At 39.7% G+C, this 17,296-nt stretch overlaps 2 protein-coding genes across 4 annotated transcripts in view; both read right to left on the bottom strand.

Annotated features, from left to right (window-relative positions):
* Window positions 1-2,135, bottom strand: part of ASB9 (ankyrin repeat and SOCS box containing 9) — a 39,652-nt gene extending 37,517 nt beyond the window's left edge. Inside the window, exons 1-2 of the mRNA XM_012434807.2 lie at window positions 2,047-2,135; window positions 730-860 (exon numbers count right to left, since the gene is read on the bottom strand). The gene's annotated coding sequence lies outside the window, so the exon portion shown is untranslated. The remainder of the gene's footprint in view (window positions 1-729; window positions 861-2,046) is intronic.
* A 2,342-nt stretch (window positions 2,136-4,477) lies between these two features.
* The window catches only part of ASB11 (ankyrin repeat and SOCS box containing 11), a 31,985-nt gene continuing 19,166 nt past the window's right edge, over window positions 4,478-17,296 (bottom strand). For 2 of the 3 annotated variants that reach the window (XM_012434768.2, XM_012434776.3), the window contains exons 4-7: window positions 14,206-14,356; window positions 10,553-10,687; window positions 8,673-8,864; window positions 4,478-5,072 (exon numbers count right to left, since the gene is read on the bottom strand). In XM_012434768.2, the coding sequence (XP_012290191.1) occupies window positions 4,948-5,072; window positions 8,673-8,864; window positions 10,553-10,687; window positions 14,206-14,356 (603 nt within the window). In that variant the 3' untranslated portion in view covers window positions 4,478-4,947. The remainder of the gene's footprint in view (window positions 5,073-8,672; window positions 8,865-10,552; window positions 10,688-14,205; window positions 14,357-17,296) is intronic. The other variant, XM_012434786.2, reaches the window with a different exon arrangement.

Here is a 17,296-nt window from a genome sequence, read left to right as displayed (position 1 = left end):
AGAGCCTTGCAGGCTTAACACAGAACTCAGACATTCAGCAAGATCCCAGCTGACGAAAACAAAAAAAGAAAAAATGCACTCACGAGAACACTTTGAAGGAAAACCCCCAATTCCTAAACGTTCTATGATAGGAAGACTCTCTGTTCTTTCTTCTTTTATCTTTCCATGGCTAATGATGGCTCAAGTGGCTCCTCATCCTGTTTCAAATCTATCCTTTCTTTCAATCAATTTTCCATCTTTAACTTTTTTTTTTTTTTTTTTGAGACAGAGTTTCGCTCTTGTTGCTCAGGCTGAAGTGCAATGACACGATCTTGGCTCACTGCAACTTCCGCCTCCCAGGTACAAGCAATTCTCCTGTCTCAGCCTCCCAAGTAGCTCAGATTACGGGCATGTGCCAGCACGCCTGGCTAATTTTTTTGTATTTAGTAGAGACAGGGTTTAACCATATTAGTCAGGCTGGTCACAAACTCCTGACCTCAGGTGATCCACCTCATCAGCCTCCCAAAGTGCTGGGATTACAGGCATGTGCCACCACGCCCGGCCATCTTTAACATTTTTGTTACTATTTGTGTTATTTGATAAGTTTCCCAGTCATTTGCTTTGCTAATATTTCTATTCATGAACCTATATTATTATTATTGATTTGTAAATGAACTCTTCATATGTTGAAATGTAGAAATAAGCTGAGGTCATTCTGCCCTTTAATATTTGGGGCACATTGAATCCTACCTCCTTTCATGGCTGTTGTACTATGCTGTACCTTCCTCAAGATTTGTGAAAATTGCCTTTCCTAAGGTTTGCGAACGATCTTCAGGAGTTTTTCTCGTCACATCTCTCATAGAAGGAGAATTTGATCCCACCTGAAACAAGTAAGTTTACATATTGTTTTGCCAGCATGTCATACAATACATATATTACAGCAAGTAGAGCCAGATAAATAATCTAGGTTTTTTCCTTAATATCTTCTAAATAATGCACAAGGTATCATATACATGTTAGACTTTACTGAAGGTTTGGGTAATATTTACATACTTGTTCACCAAAATTCTCCACTGGGAAAAGGAGAAAGCTAAGGATGCGATGTGACAGTTTCCTGTGTCCTCAAATATTAACTTTTACTCTGCTATAAATGTCACATACAGTTTTCCTCTATTTTGGTTTGCCTTTTCATTTTACATGTGGCATTTTTTGCAACATAATTTTAAATGTATTCCAATTTATTGGTATTTTCCTTTAAGCTTTCTGCCTTTGATATTATATTTCAAAAATGCATTCCCTTTCATGTACATTCATGTACATTTTCTTATAGTATTTTTATAGCATTATTTAATTTTTTAAACTTTTTTTAAAAAAACAAGATTTGTTTTAGAAATATCATGTAAGATTAAAATGTAACCTTTTCCTCCCAATTAACTAATTAAGATAATTAGATATTCCAAAATCCTAAAAATCAGAAAATGATCTAGAGTACTATTAATAGAAATGTAATGTGAGCCACACATGTAATTTAAAATGTAATTATAGTCACACTAAAAAAGTAAAAAGAAAGCCATTGAAATTAATTTTAATAATATATTTTATTTAATCTAATATATTCAAAAGATTATCATTTCAGTGTGTGATCAACATCAGAAGTTTTTTTCTTTTAATTTTATTTGGTATGTAATAACCATATATATTTATGGGGTACAGATATTTTAATACCTAGAAATGATCAAATCAGGGTGATTAGCATATCCATCACCTCAAACATTTATCATTGCTGCTATGAACATTCAAAATCTTCTCTTCCAGCTTTTTGAAAATATATAATAAATTATTGTTAACCACATTTACCCTACAGTGCTATGAAACACTAGAAATTATTTCTTCTATCCAATTATAATTTTGTATCCATTAACCAACATTTCCCTCTTATACCCTCCCCACTACCCTTCCCAGTCTCTAATAAGCATAATTCTACTCCCTGTTTCTATGAGCTCAGTTTTTTTAGCTTTCACATGTGAGCAAGAACATATGGTGTTTATCTTTCTGTGCTTGACTTACTTTACTTAACATAATGTCCTCTAGGCTCATCCATGTTGCTGCAAATGACAGGATTTCCTTCTTTGTTAAGGCTGAATAGTATTTCATTTTTCATATATACCACATTTTCTTTATCCATTGATCTGTTGATAGACATTTAAGTTGATTTCATATCTTGCTTTTGTGAATAGAGCTACAGTAAACACGGAGGTGCAAGTACCTCTTCCATACACTCATTTCCTTTCTTTTTGATAAATATCCAGTAATGGGATTGCTGGATCATACTTGACAACAACAAAACAAATAATCTGATTTTAAAATGGGCAAAGGATCTGAACAGACATTTCTCAAAAAAAAGACATACAAATAGCCAACAGGTATATGAAAGAATGCCCAACATCACTAATCATCAGGAAAAGGCAAATCAAAGCCACAGTGAGGTATCATCTCACCCCAGTTAGAATGGCTACTATCCAAAAAATGGAATATAACAAGTGCTGGTACAGATGTGGAAAAAAGGGAATTCTTATACACTATTGGTGAGAATGTAAATTAGTAAAACTATTATGGAAAACAGTATGGAAGTAAAAATTAAAAACACAACATCAAAAGTTATTAATATTTCAAAACAAAAAAAGAAAAAAGAAAAAAGAAGAGGCGGGCAGATCAGTTGAGGTCAAGAGTTTGAGACCAGCCTGGCCAACATGGTAAAATCCTGTCTCTACTAAGAAAAAAATATACAGGGCTGGACGTGGTGGCTCACATTTGTAATCCCAGCACTTTGGGAGGCCAAGGCAGGCAGATCACCTGAGGTCAGGAGTTCAAGACCAGCCTGACCAACATGGTGAAACCCCATCTCTACTAAAAATACAAAATTAGCTGGGCCTGGTGGCACGCACCTGTAATCCCAGCTACATGGGAATCTGAGGCAGGAGAGTCGCTTGAACCCAGGAGGCGGAGGTTGTGGTGAGCTGAGATCATGCCATTGCACTCCAGCCTGGGCAAAAGGAGCAAAACTCTGTCTCAAAAAAAAAAAAAAAAAAAAAAAATTAGCTGGGCATGGTGGCAGATGACTGAAATTCCAGCTACTCCAGAGGCTGAGGCAGGAGAATCACTTGAACCCGGGAGGCAGAGGGTGCACTGAGCCGAGATCATGCCATTGCACTCCAGCCTGGGTGACAAAAGCAAAACTCCATCTCAAAAAAAAAAAAAAAACTAATAAAAGAAAAAAGTTATTAATATTCAATATTCTTTTTTTACCGAATCATTAAAATGTAATATGTATTTTACACTTACAACATATCTTAATTCAGCCTAGCCACAAGTCCTGTGCTCATTAGCCATCTGTGGCTAGTAGCTACTGTATTGAATAGCATAGGTTTAGAGCAGGGTTTCCTCCCTCTCGGCACTATTGACGTTTTGGACCTGATCACTCTTTGTTGTGGGCTGTCCTGTGCACTGTAGGGTGATTAGCTCCATCCCTGGTCTCCACCTTCCAGATGGTAGTAGCAACTTTCACCTAGTTGTTGCAAATAAACATGTCTGCAGACATTGACAAACGTCTCAGTGGAGTGGGGCAAAACTGTCTCCAGTTGAGAGCCAGAGGTCTAGAAAAAATGGGGAAAAAATACATGTGTGAAATGAGTCTTAGGATGATCTGAGAGGGAATTTTCATTTTAGAACCGAATACTGAACCATGACAGTAATACTTACAATAATTAAAAGTCTATTCATTTCCCATGTTCTAAATTCACAAAAAGGAGAAAGAAGAGAGAAAGAGGAGGGATGGCAGAAGGAGAGAGAGATGAGATGAAGGAGAAGCAGAAGACAGAAAAGGAGAAGCCTCTTTTTATATACCTTTGTGCTTATTTTGGGCGCCTGTCCACCCAGCATTGAGCCTGCTTTGGTGGCTGGCATCAATATGTAATTATTTTAAAAACCATGAGGATCTTGACTTTGAAAATAATCGAGTGCTTGGGTTGCAACATGCCTCAGACAATGACTGTGGGTTCAGGTTGTTGGGAACACCCAGTGGTGCTCAATCCTAGAACTGCTTACTTCAAATAACAGTATTTGATATCAGAAGCAATAAGCAATAGACCCCAACCTCTAGGTACACTGATCTCTTCCAAAGTCTCTCTTATCAACCAGGACCTCAGTAATTGGAAGCCTCAGTTAACTATGTTTTTGAAATACTTAACTTTATATATGTATATATATAAAGTTTATATGAGTGTATATATATATATATATAAAACTTTATATATAAATAACTTTGAAAACATGCATATACATATGCATGTTTTCAAAGTTATTTATATATAACTTAGTATATGTATAAACATATACTAAGGACTTTGAAAACATATATATAAAAACTATATATATATATTAGGGACTTTGAAAACATTAAATATGTGTGTGTGTTTATATATATATACACACACAAGAATCAAAATTATAGCAGAGATTTATTCAAGGAAAGAAAGAAAAAAATGGGGAAGGGCTGAAGGGAGGAACTAAATCAAGAATATATCTTGGAATACCTAACATTTGTTATAATCTTATCCACCTGAATTTACATGTGTCTATACAGTATTCAGAATGTTAACTTTTAGGTACAAGAAGATCCTGAATCATCAAAAAATTGCCTATTATTTTCACTCTACTTCACATTTTTTTAAGTTTTTTAACAACAAGAGCTAAAAGCTAAATGGTTACTGGTTGCCCCTTGGTTAATGAGAACATTAAACTAACCAGGAGTTTCCACTCATCAAGTGTTCTAGCTCATGGGGGATTTACTTCAACTGAGCTCATTTGAAGACAGTGAGAGTCTAGCTGTTGAGCATCTACACCAGGTACTCTAGGTACAGTGGACAACAATCTGTATAGTTCCAAGTATCTTCCCAGGGACACTTAGGACTATTGGTATAGGAGGAATCGTTCAAGTGGCTCCGGCAGACATAGCTTGTGGATGGCTTGATGACATGCTCGACCAAGACACTTCCGGACACACAGGCGACAGAGCTGGGAAAGAGCAGGAGGGCCTGAGAGAGAAATAAAAATGGTGTTACCTTCATAGTGGTGGGAAGTGGGGTAGAAGGGGGAAGTCAGAGAACTGGAAGAGGCTGAAACTTTCTAAAAGCAGAAGAGAAGCTGGATTTGTATAGAAACTATAGAATGAGGTATCAGACACTAAATACAGACAGTGGATCCCGCTTTGCCCCTCTGGAGGAGATGTATTTCTTTAAGTTGATCGTCCAATGGTAATTGGATTACCAATGTCGAAGCATGAGGCTAACCAGAGGCAAGTTAGGCAATAAAGTGTGGGGTCTAAAGGGAATGTATCTCATTCATATACTGAATGTGCCAATGAAAGTAATACACTGGCCAAGGAGGAAATGCAAATGGAAGGACTGAATGCACAGGACTCCAAGACAGAGCTGCAGAACAGAGGGACAATATGGAAAGGGTATCAGCAGGAAGTTCCACCTGTGTGGTCACAGAGGCAGCATTAGGAGATGTGCCAGGGGCCAGATATTCAGCCCTCAAAGTACTCCTGGACCTACCAGTTCTAGCTGCCCATGAAGTGGTGCTGGCTGGGTCTCAACTTAAATCTGAAGAGGCCCTCTATTCTTGCAAGGATTCCAGCTCAATAAAGATCTGTAGGAAGTACTCAACTCAGACCCTATTGTTCCCTGAAACTCAGTCTCATGTAATCTCATAGAGTCTCATTGGAATCATCATGCTTATGGCTTTGAATGGCTTTGAATCCTTAAGGAAAAATCAGCTGATTAGAGTCCATAATATGGTTGAATAGGATGAATGAGCTTTTGGCTGCAATACTAGTTGCACAGTCATTAGTTACTAACCTGACTGAATCAGTAAAGATCTCTTCAAGAAAACCTAATTACTGGCCTATACAAAGTTTTCCTTTTCAAAAACATCCACTGTAACAGCATCTCACCTCCCATGAAAACTGGTGGACTGCATATGCGAATAGCCAGGTAACATTTGGCTTTACATTGCCAAGGAGAATCCGTGATATAGAAAGCCACGTGGAGGACCAAACAATCAATCTTAGTTAAAATCTTGGGAAACAAGAATAGAAAACTTCTCAACCTGTTGTCCTACTTAACCTCCTCTGCAAAATGTTAATGCAGACAAATTGTCCAGTGCCTAGACACACTGACACCAGAGTGAACTCTGATGTGGTTGGTATTAATCTTTCTAGAACAAGTGGCTATATTTATGAAGACAAAGGACAGAGGAGCTTGCTCCTGTCCAGGATTTCCAAGTCTATAAATCCTAGACCTAGAAACATTTTTGGTGGAAGAAAATAGGAAATGTGAAAACTTCTATAAACTACAGTCTCTGCTAACAGTTGGAAAGTACCTGATATTTCCAAGCTGGGATCTGCTAAGGAAGATCATAATTCTTCTGATGAAGATTCAAGTAAAAGAACAATAATTAATGATCTAGACTACCGAAAATAATTTAGGCTGGGCGCGGTGGCTCATGCCTGTAATCCCTGCACTTTGGGAGGCCAAGGCGAGTGGATCACCTGAGGTCAGAAGTTCAAGACCTGCTTGGCCAACAGGATGAAACCCTGTCTCTACTAAAAATACAAAAAATTGGCTGGGTGCAGTGGCTCACTCCTGTAATCCCAACACTTTGGGAGGCCAAGGCAGGTGGATCACAAGGTCAGGAGTTTGAGAACAGCCTGACCAACATGGTGGAACCCAGTCTCTACTAAAAATACAAAAATTAGCTGGGTGGGTTCTGCACGCCTGTAATCCCAACTACTAAGGAGGCTGAGGCAGGAGAATCACTTGAACGCGAGAGGCAGAGGTTGCAGTGAGCCGAGATTGCGCGACTGCACTCCAGCCTGGGTGACAGAGCAAGACTCCATCTCAAAAAAAAAAAAAGAAAAAAGAAAAATTAGCCAGGCATGGTGGCATGTGCCTGTAATCCCAGCTACTGAGGAGGTTGAGGCAGGAGAATTGCTTGAACCCAGGAGGCAGAGGTTGCTGTGAGCTGAGATCGTGCGCCACTGCATTCCAGCCTGGGCGACAAGAGCAAAACTCCGTCTAAATAATCATCATCATCATTATCATCATCATCTAGACCAGTGGTACTCAAGGTGTGGTCCTTAGACCAGCAGCATCAACATCACGTGGGAGCCTGCTAGACATGCAGAGACATAAACCCCATCCTAAACCTCCTGAATAAGAATCTGCATTTTAAGGAAATCCCCAAGTGAACTGATATGCATGTTAAATCTTAAGAAGCACTGATTTAGAAAGACTATTCCTAAAATAGCTAAAACCAAGCGTTCTACTTGGAAGGTATATATGATGGGGTGGTTTCATAAAATGGAACTGGTGAGTGAAATAAGACCCTCCTCACTGAATGTTGTTTCAGAAGATTCCGGGTTGGGGCCTCATAACATTAAGAGTGCACATTCTGGGGTCAGACGACTCAGAATCCTACCTAATTCTATAATGTAGCTAGCTGTGTGACCTTCTCTATGCTTTTATTTTCCCATTTGTACCTGGCATAGCAACCAGCTACTACCATATAAAGTTCCCACTGCTTTAAAGTTTTAAAAATTAGGTGAGATTGATCTGTTTCCAATTTAGCCCAGTGCCTGGCACATGTAAAGCTGAATAATTATCTTTAATTTTCTCTGAGCATACAAATAATCAATATAGGCTCAGAAAATATTTTTTTACTATATAGACATAAGAGGTTCTCTTCTGAATTGGAGATATGAAGCATTTCAGATGCTCACCTTTCCTTTTCTGGCATCAATAGTTGCTCTTGGCCGGGAGCAATGGCTCACACCTATAATCTCAGCACTTTGGGAGACTGAGGCGAGTAGATCACCTGAGGTCAGGAGATCAAGACCAGTCTGACCAATATGGTGAAACCCCGTCTCTACTAAAAATACAAAAATTAGCTGGGCGTGGTGGCAGGTGTCTGTTGTCCCAGTTACTCAGGAGGCTGAGGCAGGAGAATTGCTTGAACCTGGGAGGCAGAGGTTGCAGTGAGCTGAGATCGTGCCACTGCACTCCAGCCTGGGTAACAGAGTGAGACTCTGGCTCAAAAAAAATAATAATAATTGCTCTTAATGCCCATGGTGGAAATAGGAGTGATGCAATGAAGACTGCAGACCCACCTACTCCCTGATCTGGAGAACAGGAAAGCAACCTCACCCTTTAGTAGGGTTTCTGAAATACTCTGTGTCCTCCCCTACTGACTCTGACTCAAGTCTTTTGAATTCGCCATCAGACTGTCTCCTAATATTACAAAGCAGAGTTTTGGTTTGCTCAATCATATGCTTATGCCAGGATATACATGGAAATTCAAGATTCTCGGGGTAAAAACAAGGTTTCTGGTTATTTTCTTGTTATGGAAAATACAAAGCAACACTCTGGTTATATGTAAATGTCCTTTGGTTGTAAGTGAATATACACAGCATATAAAATCCTAGAAGACAGGTCAGTGATGACAGAGCTTGTCACCTCCCACAATGCCACCTTCAATTAAAAAGAGAAAAGAAAAAGGAAAAAATGCTACAGATGAGACAGGAAGGAGAGAGACTGTGCTTATGGAAGAGGAATGGATACCCAGCCTTTGGTTACCTTCACAGAGCAAGAGCGCCTGCTCCACGCTGCTTTTTGGAGCCGCCAGATCAAGTGCACTTTTGCCCTGAGCATTTCTACGCTTCAGGTTAGCTCCATAGTCAGTTAGCAGGTGGATGACCTCCACATTGGACTGCCTCGCTGCGGCATGGAGTGGGGTGTCCAGCCATTGACCATGGTCGACACTGGCCCCTTAACAAAACAAATGGCCACAATTCAACACTAAATGGTAACGTAAAGCACAACGAGCTTTAAATATAGTCATTGCATATAAAGACATTTTAAGTACCATGACATATTTGACAAATCTTTGAAAATATGTGACTTAGGCTGGGTGGGGTGGCTCATGCCTGTAATCCAGCACTTTGGGAGGCCGAAGCAGGCAGATCACGAGGTCAAGAGATCGACACCATCCAGGCCAACATGGTGAAATCCGTCTCTACTAAAAATACAAAAATTAGCTGGGCATGGTGACACACACCTGTAGTCCCAGCTACTCAGGAGGCTGTGGCAAAGAACTGCTTGAACCTGGGAGGCAGAGGTTGAAGTGAGCCGAGATCACACCACTGCATTCCAGTCTGGCGACAGAGCAAGACTCCGTCTCAAAAAGAAAAGAAAAGAAAAGAAAATACGAAACTTAAACCTAGAACCTCAGCAATGCCTACTAAGGCTACTTAAAATACTTTGGTGAGAAAAGTGAATTTAGATATTTTTAGTCATTTTAAATACTTGCTTTCCCATACAAACTGTGTGACATACGAAATAAAGTATTTGAGGCTCCTGTTACATGGTTATTATGTTTTGGGGCAAAGGATAAAGCTAAGTTTATTTAGTATTTATATTATTTGGGGCTTAAAAAAAGAACTTACTGTACTTACTGCAGAGAACAGTAAATGATGGGAAATAAAGGTTTTTACTACAATCTCTACCTTTATGTCAGGAACTAAGTTTCTTGAATCTTTAAGCAAATAATAGTTTCAAGATATTTCATGTTTTTGGCCAGGTGCGGTGGCTCACACCTGTAATCCCAGCACTTTGAGAGGCTGAGGCGGGTGGATTACCGGAGGTCAGGAGTTGGAGACCAGCCTGGCCAACATGGTGAAACCCCATCTCTACTAAAAATACAAAAAATTAGCCAGGCGTGGTGGTGGTGTGCACTTGTAATCCCAGCTACTCGGGAGGCTGAGGCAGGAGAATCGCTTGAACCCGGGAGGCGGAGGTAGCAGTGAGCTGAGGTTGTGCCATTGCACTCCAGCTTGGGCAATAAGAGCGAAACTTCGTCTCAAAAAAAAAAAAGATATTTCATTTTTCCATGGACTCTCAGTTTCCATATATGCCTTTTAGAATTTCTTTTAAAATGACTAAATACCATAGCAGGATAGATACAAACTAGCCTGTAGCAAATGTCTGTTGTTTTTACTGTGCAGCACCTTCCTGGCAAGCATACCTAGATTTCCCAAAGGGAAACCACCCTCTTGTGAGTTCCAGTTCTTGTGTTTCCAGTAAAACCTAGTAACTGCAGGGTAGACTGAAATCTAGACCTAGACCAATCAATGTATTCCCTTGGCCCCCATGAAGGGTTCAAACATGGGCATGTGACTCAAAAACAACCAATGCTCTTTCTTGCTGTATATGGATAAGGAGGGCTGTGAGCCCAGGTATTGCTCAACCAGGGAGAACAATACCAGGTAAATGGAGTTAACATCAAAAGAAGTAGGCCTGAGAAATACACTCATTTGTCTAGAGAAGTTCTGTTTTTAGCATTCAAACATAAAATGCCAACCAAATATTTTTCAAGCATGACAAGAACTTCATCTTTGAAGCTACAGAAAACCAAAAAAGTTAACATGTTTTTTCATGGAAAGATTTTTGGCAATTACCTAATTCTAGAAGTTTCTTCACACAGTCCACCCTCTGGTAGGTGCAGGCCACATACAGGGGAGTTCCGAGCTGAGGCACCTCATGGTCAATGTTGACATTATTTGCCAGCAGGATCTCCATGCACTCTCTGTGACCTGGTGGAACACAAGATACCCTCACTCAAGTAAGGGACATATTAAATATTCACAGAATTACAGGATTGCTTATCTGAAATGGGCTTTAGAAATAACCTAGATCAGCCAGGCACGGTAGCTCACGCCTGTAATCCCAGCACTTTGGGAGGCCGAGGCAGGTGGATCTCAAGGTCAGGAGATCGAGACCATCCTGGCTAACACAGTGAAACCCCATCTCTACTAAAAATACAAAAATTAGCTGGGCATGGTGGCATGCGCCTGTGGTCCCAGCTACTCGGGAGGCTGAAGCAGGAGAATTGCTTGAACCTGGGAGGTGGAGGTTGCAGTGAGCCGAGATTGCGACACTGTACTCCAGTCTGGGCAACACAGTGAGATTCTGTCTCAAAAAAAAAAAAAAGAAAAAAGAAAAAGAAATAACCTAGATCTCTTTTTGTAGTAGAAAAAAATTTTTTTGTTTATTTTTGGAAATCTTAGGTAGAAACCCCCAAAATAATACCAATAAAAAGAGGAGCATGCCCATGCTTCCGCTCTCCAACTCCTCTTTGCAGCCCCTGAATTAACTTTAACTAAACTAAGGGCTCCAAGGAGCACAGCTGAAATCACTCTCCAGAATGAGGCTACCATTTACAAATGGAAGTGACAACACCCAGAGAGTTAAATGACTAGGCCTATTATTACTCTGAAAAGCTAGTGCTCAAACCCAAGAGAACTCTGTCCCCCCTCCATTACAAATCTCTCATTCTCTTCTTTATCCATGCATGTGAGATTGGATATATGGCCTGCAACCTTATTTTGGTTAGTCTGGAAAACACCTATGAGAAAGAAAGAAGTCTTAAGTATAGAATATATTTAAGTATGGCTGGGTGTGGTGGCTCACACCTGTAATCCCAGCACTTTGGGAGGCCAAGGCGGGTGGATCACGAGGTCAGGAGTTCGAGATCAGCCTGACCAACATGGAGAAACCTCGTCTCTACTAAAAATACAAAATTAGCAGGGCATGGTGGCACATGCCTGTAATCCCAGCTACTCGGGAGGCTGAGGCAGGAGAATCACTTGAACCCTGGAGGCAGAGGTTGTGGTGAGCCGAGATTGCACCATTGCTCTCCAGCCTGGGCAACAAGAGTGAAACTTAGTCTCAAAAAAAAAAAAATAATATATATATATATATATATTTTCAAATACAGTTTCAAATTCAGTGGCTAACAACAACTATGTAAGCAAGCATTCTCCTTTGAGAGTTTGCCCAAAAAAGAGATAGACATGATTAATTTGCAACCTGTGAATGCTTTGTTCGGGAGAGAGTGCTTCTCAGGTATTGATGGGAGTTTGCAAAGAGTTAGTTCTCTTTGAAGATTTAAATGTCTCCCTAAAAAAATCATGTCATTACTAATTAATTTAGCCAACCTTTTCTTTGTAGATAACATAAAAGTTAGCTTCATCTTAGACCTACCTGATTTATCACAAATTCTAAATTAAGTATAAATATGCATCAAAATGTACAAACAGGACTCGGTTGATTCAAACTATTTGTTCACATAATTAAATATTATAGCTGCATTACAGCATCAATATGTCAATGTATTGACTCAAACTATGACTCAGCCTGTTCATAGAGGTTTAGAGCTTTAAGAATCCAGAAATAATATCTAGTTAAGTTCCTAAAACTACCTGGAAAATACAGGGTATTTAATACATATTTTTGAACAATTCTTGTCTTTTTTAAGAGCAAGAAACAGCCTAGTTTGAGTTAAATTTAAATATTCTCAGAAAGTTTTAAAAATGAATACAGAAAAGTTAAATGGGTAGCACTAATATAAAGTGTATAAAATAATGAATTTGCTAATCATTCTTCTATTCCATGGATATTTATCCTTAAAATGCTTTACAATACAGAAAAATATACAGAGAAATACGAATTATGTGTTTATTATGAGCATATATATTTTATAGGCACACAGATACCAAAAGCTCTGTATACAGCTAAGCACTGCAGACATACTTAATTCAAACCATTCCTAATACTTATCAATTTTTAAACATTTGTATGAAAATATAAATAATATTAATTTTTACTTCAAAAATTTACTTCAAATCAATATTAAATATTTTAAAAAGACTTTTACAGCTGGGCACTATGGCTCACACCTGTAATCCCAGCACTTAGAGAGGCCAAGGTGGGTGGATCACCTGAGGTCAGGAGTTCGAGACCAGCCTGATTACCATGGTGAAACCCCATCTCTACTAAAAATACAAAAATTAGCTGATGGTTGTGGCAGGCACCTGTAATCCCAGCTACTTGGGAGGCTGAGGCAGGAGAATCACTTTAACCCAGGAGGCAGAGGTTGCAGTGAGCAGAAATCATGCCATTGTATTCTAGCCTGGGTGATAACACAGACTCTGTCTTTAAAAAAAAAGATTTTTATGTCATTTCCAAAGTAGTTCGTTACTCTACAACTTAAAGGACTTACATGATGTTTGGGAAAGACTAACATCAGTTATTAATTAGTAAATATGTATTAAATACATTTAGAACATAAAAGACATAGATAAATTTAGATTTGGGTCTTTTGCATCATTTAAAGTAATCCACTGGAAAAAAAAAATTGGCAAGTGACATGTTTAATAACCTGGAACAAATCTTTCACTTTTGCCTTTTGAAATAAGGTATTTTATCCCAATTACACCAGCAAAGATCACTATGTCTAGAGTGTTTTAACTTCATCATTGCATTTCTGATCTCAGTATAAGAGAACTCCCTCACTGGCTATCATCAAAATGTTGCTCTTTGGGTGTGACCTTTGACAAATGGCCTTCTCCTTTCAGTGGCATCTTCTCATTCATGTCTTGTCTATGCATATAGTTTTAAAATTACTTAAATTTACTATTTTCCTTCACTTTGAAATTAACTGACAACACAGAAGTCTAGAGTCAACTTCAAGATTTCCAATGCTATACTTTGGAAAGTTGCAGCCTTTTCTTTTCAATAACTATGACTTTGAAGTCATCAGCCCATCTAGACTGTGTAACTTATAAGCAGTCACATTTACTATTCCATTAGAGATAGTATCTGCCTTGGCTTTCGGATACTTTCATAACTTCTTTTAGGTTAGTGGCTGGTATTTTATGGCTTTGGAGGATAAGCTGTTCTTGCCTACCAAGGACAGAGACATAAGCATAGTACAATTCAGGGAAGTCACTACTGCCTTGGCTGTACCAGCTGCCACCAAAACACCAGCAAAGAGGCTCTGGAAGGGCCTGCCAATAGACTATCCCCAGGAAATGGGAAATCTGAGACAGGAAAGCATTCCCAAGTTATAAGAAGAGCTGTTTTGTGCCACACTGGTATTTCCTGAAGATGTAGGCAAATTGAAGCTACTGCTGTGGGATTTCTAAACCACACATATTCTAATGGTGAGAAAGATCAGGGTCACCCTTGCATGACTAACACTAGACCATTGATTCATACAGATTGGAGTGATTCCATCAATGTTTTACATGCATTGTGGTGACTCATTCACCTCTCCTCACTGCTTCATGGATGGGCGAGGCCAGGTGCACCTCAAACTGGGCCTTGGCTCCGAACTCCAGCAGTACATTGACACATGCAGCACTGCCACTGCAGCAAGCATTGAAGAGGGGTGTGGCTCCGTGAACTGTCACTCCGTTGACCTAACGATGGGCAAAGAGAGACCCAGGGGATTTGTTACTTCGTTCTCACCATCTCCAAGTATGTCTTCCTATGTAATTTGCCTAGAGAAATTTTCCACACTGGGGAATAAGTGAGGGAACGCCACATCTTTACAGTATTATGAAACGTCATGAAGTTATTGGGTGGATCGATGAGTTACTACATGTTAAACATTTAAAACATTATGTGTCACCCAGTAAGCATTCAATAAGCATTGCAACAACGATTATTTCCATTTTCCATTAACATGACTCCCCTCTGAATCATGAAAAAACATGGCATGAACCAAAAGCACTGGAGAAATCAGCTAGATGTGATCCCAACATCCATGCTTACAAAAAAGTCTCCTTGGCAATTCTCCTCTTTCTTGCCACAACTTCCTCTCTGGTCTACTATAATTCACACAAATTACACATGCCAGCTGTTACTCCTAGAGATAACATGACCAACCCAAAGGGACCTAGAAAGCAGCCATCAACATGGTATTTGCAGCCATCAACATGGTATCTTCAGCCATCTTTGCTACCTTGTAGGGATGTGGGAGGCACATGAGAACCAGCAGGGCTAGGAGTCATCTTTGTGTATCAACAACAGACTGGAAAGAACATCGGGAACTACAGGAGTGGTGGGAGTTTCTGATGCCATTGAAATGTAGGACAGTCAAGTTTTTGATATGAAACCACTTTGCTTCAACAACTAAGGATACAAACTTGTGATAATCAGGAATCTTTATGTCCCTGCTTTGGACACAAAAATGATTTGTCTCCAGAGTTCCAATATAACCCCTGAAACAGGGTCTTGCTCTGCTATCCAGGCTGGAGTGCAGTGTCATGATCAGAGCTTACTGCAGCCTTGAATTCCTAGGCTCAAGTGATCCTCCTGCCTCAGCCTCCTGAGCATCTGGGGCTACAGGCATACATCACCATGACGCACAAATTTTAAAAAATTATTTGTAGACAGAGTCTGGCTATGTTGCCCAGGCTGGTCTCAAACTCCTGGGTTCAAATGATCCTCCTGCCTAAGCCTGCCAAAGTGCAGGGATTACAGATAGGAGCCACCACACCCAGCCAAATCTTCATTAAGTTGGAAAGTTAAAGATAAGATGCTAAGATGGCAGAGACAGACAAGGTCGGGGGAAATGTGTATAAATTCATATTGCTAGGGGTTTCTAATCTATTTATATTTTTACTAAAAAATATTTGGTAGGACTAGTTTGATTTGTGTTTTACTTAGTATCATCCTCATCCTCAGTCTAGGAAGTTGTCTTCTTATGTGATTTCCTATAAATTTCTCTCTTAGTTCACATCAGCTAACATTTATTGAGCATCTACTAGGTGCTAATGTTTTGGAAACAGTCCTAAGACAATTGCCTCTCTTTGAGTAGGCTGACTTCTATTAGGGGAGACAAACACTAAGAGAAATCATTTTGATAATATAACAAATAATTTAGATGACTATGGGTGTAGACAAAGGAGAGGATAGACTTGGGAAATACTTAGAAAGTAAAATTAGCAGGAGTTTTTCATTAATTAGACAGGGAGATGAAAGAAATAGGTTGACTCTCAGGTTTGGAGCTTGTGAAACCGAGAGGATGTTTCACCAGGCCTCTGAGACTAGGAACCCAAGATGAGGAGCAGGTCCCGGACGGAAGAACATGATAAGCACAGTTACAGATGCACTGAGTTTGAAGTATTCATGGGACTGCCAATCATGAGGGACTGTCTACTGATGGACCAACTTTCTCTTATTTCTTTTCTTATTCTGATTTAAATGTTAAATGGTGTGATACAGTATTTATTGGCTGTTTCTTTATAAAATTGACAAACACAAGGAAACATGTCTTATTCTTCTCTTTGTGCCCAACAAAGCCTCCTCTCTGACTTGACATTGTCAGCAGTCTGCCTATAACTCCAGTTATCTAGGTTGAAAGGAAATGGCCCTCGCAGAGCCTTTCTTCATCATTAACCATGAGCTGACTAAGTGGTAACTTAGACAAGCACTACCTAATGAAAATGCACAACCACTTAGCCAGGCATGGTGGCTCACGCCTGTAATCTCAGCACTTTGGGAGGCCGAGGTCGGTGGATCACCTGAGTTCAGGAGTTTGAAACCAGCTTGGCCAACATGGCAAAACCCCATCTGTGCTAAAAATACAAAAATTAGCTGGGTGTGGTGGTGGGTGCTTGTAATCCCAGCTACTCAGGAGGCTGAGGTAGGACAATCACTTGAACCTGGTAGGCAGAGGCTGCAGTGAACTAAGATTGCACCACTGCACTCCAGCCTGGGCAACAGAGACTCTGTCTCAAAAAAAAAGAGAAAAAGAAAAAGAAAAAAAAAATGCATGACCACAATGGCATCAGAAAAACTAGTTTTCACAAGGAAGACTTTTATATTCAGTTCTTCATGTAGAAAGCCAACTTCCATATAAAATTTTAAAAACTGTCATTAAGCACTTAAAAACATTGCAGCTCATAAAATAAATAATGTGGTCAGGGTCAATGGCTCACGCCTGTGTGTTACTATATGTTAAACATATGCCTGTAATCCCAGCACTTTGGGAGGCTGAGGGGGTGTGAATCACAAGGTCAGGAGTTCAAGAACAGCCTGGCCAATATAGTGAAACCCCATCTCTACTAAAAATACAAAAATTAGCCGGGTGTGGTGGCATGTACCTGTAGTCCCAGCTACTTGTGAGGCTGAGGCAAGAGAATCACTTGAACCGGGGAAGCGGAGGTGACAGTGAGCTGTGTCACTGCACTCTGGCCTGGGTGACAGAGCCAGACTCTGTCTTAAAATAAAATAAGTAAGTAATGCAAGGACTGAATTAAACAATAAAATTAGAAACAAAGACCATCCGACAACTAAATACAGAAGATTTTTAGAAGTTGTGATTTTATGATTCTATTCTGATATCTGTATTA

The sequence above is a fragment of the Aotus nancymaae genome, unplaced genomic scaffold (assembly GCF_030222135.1).
Source record: "Aotus nancymaae isolate 86718 unplaced genomic scaffold, 86718_ANA_hifiasm-v0.15.2.pri h1tg000058l, whole genome shotgun sequence".
NCBI classification, from domain to species: domain Eukaryota; kingdom Metazoa; phylum Chordata; class Mammalia; order Primates; family Aotidae; genus Aotus; species Aotus nancymaae.
The sequence above is the reverse complement of the archived record's forward strand: the minus strand, read 5'-3'. Positions and strand labels throughout refer to the sequence as shown.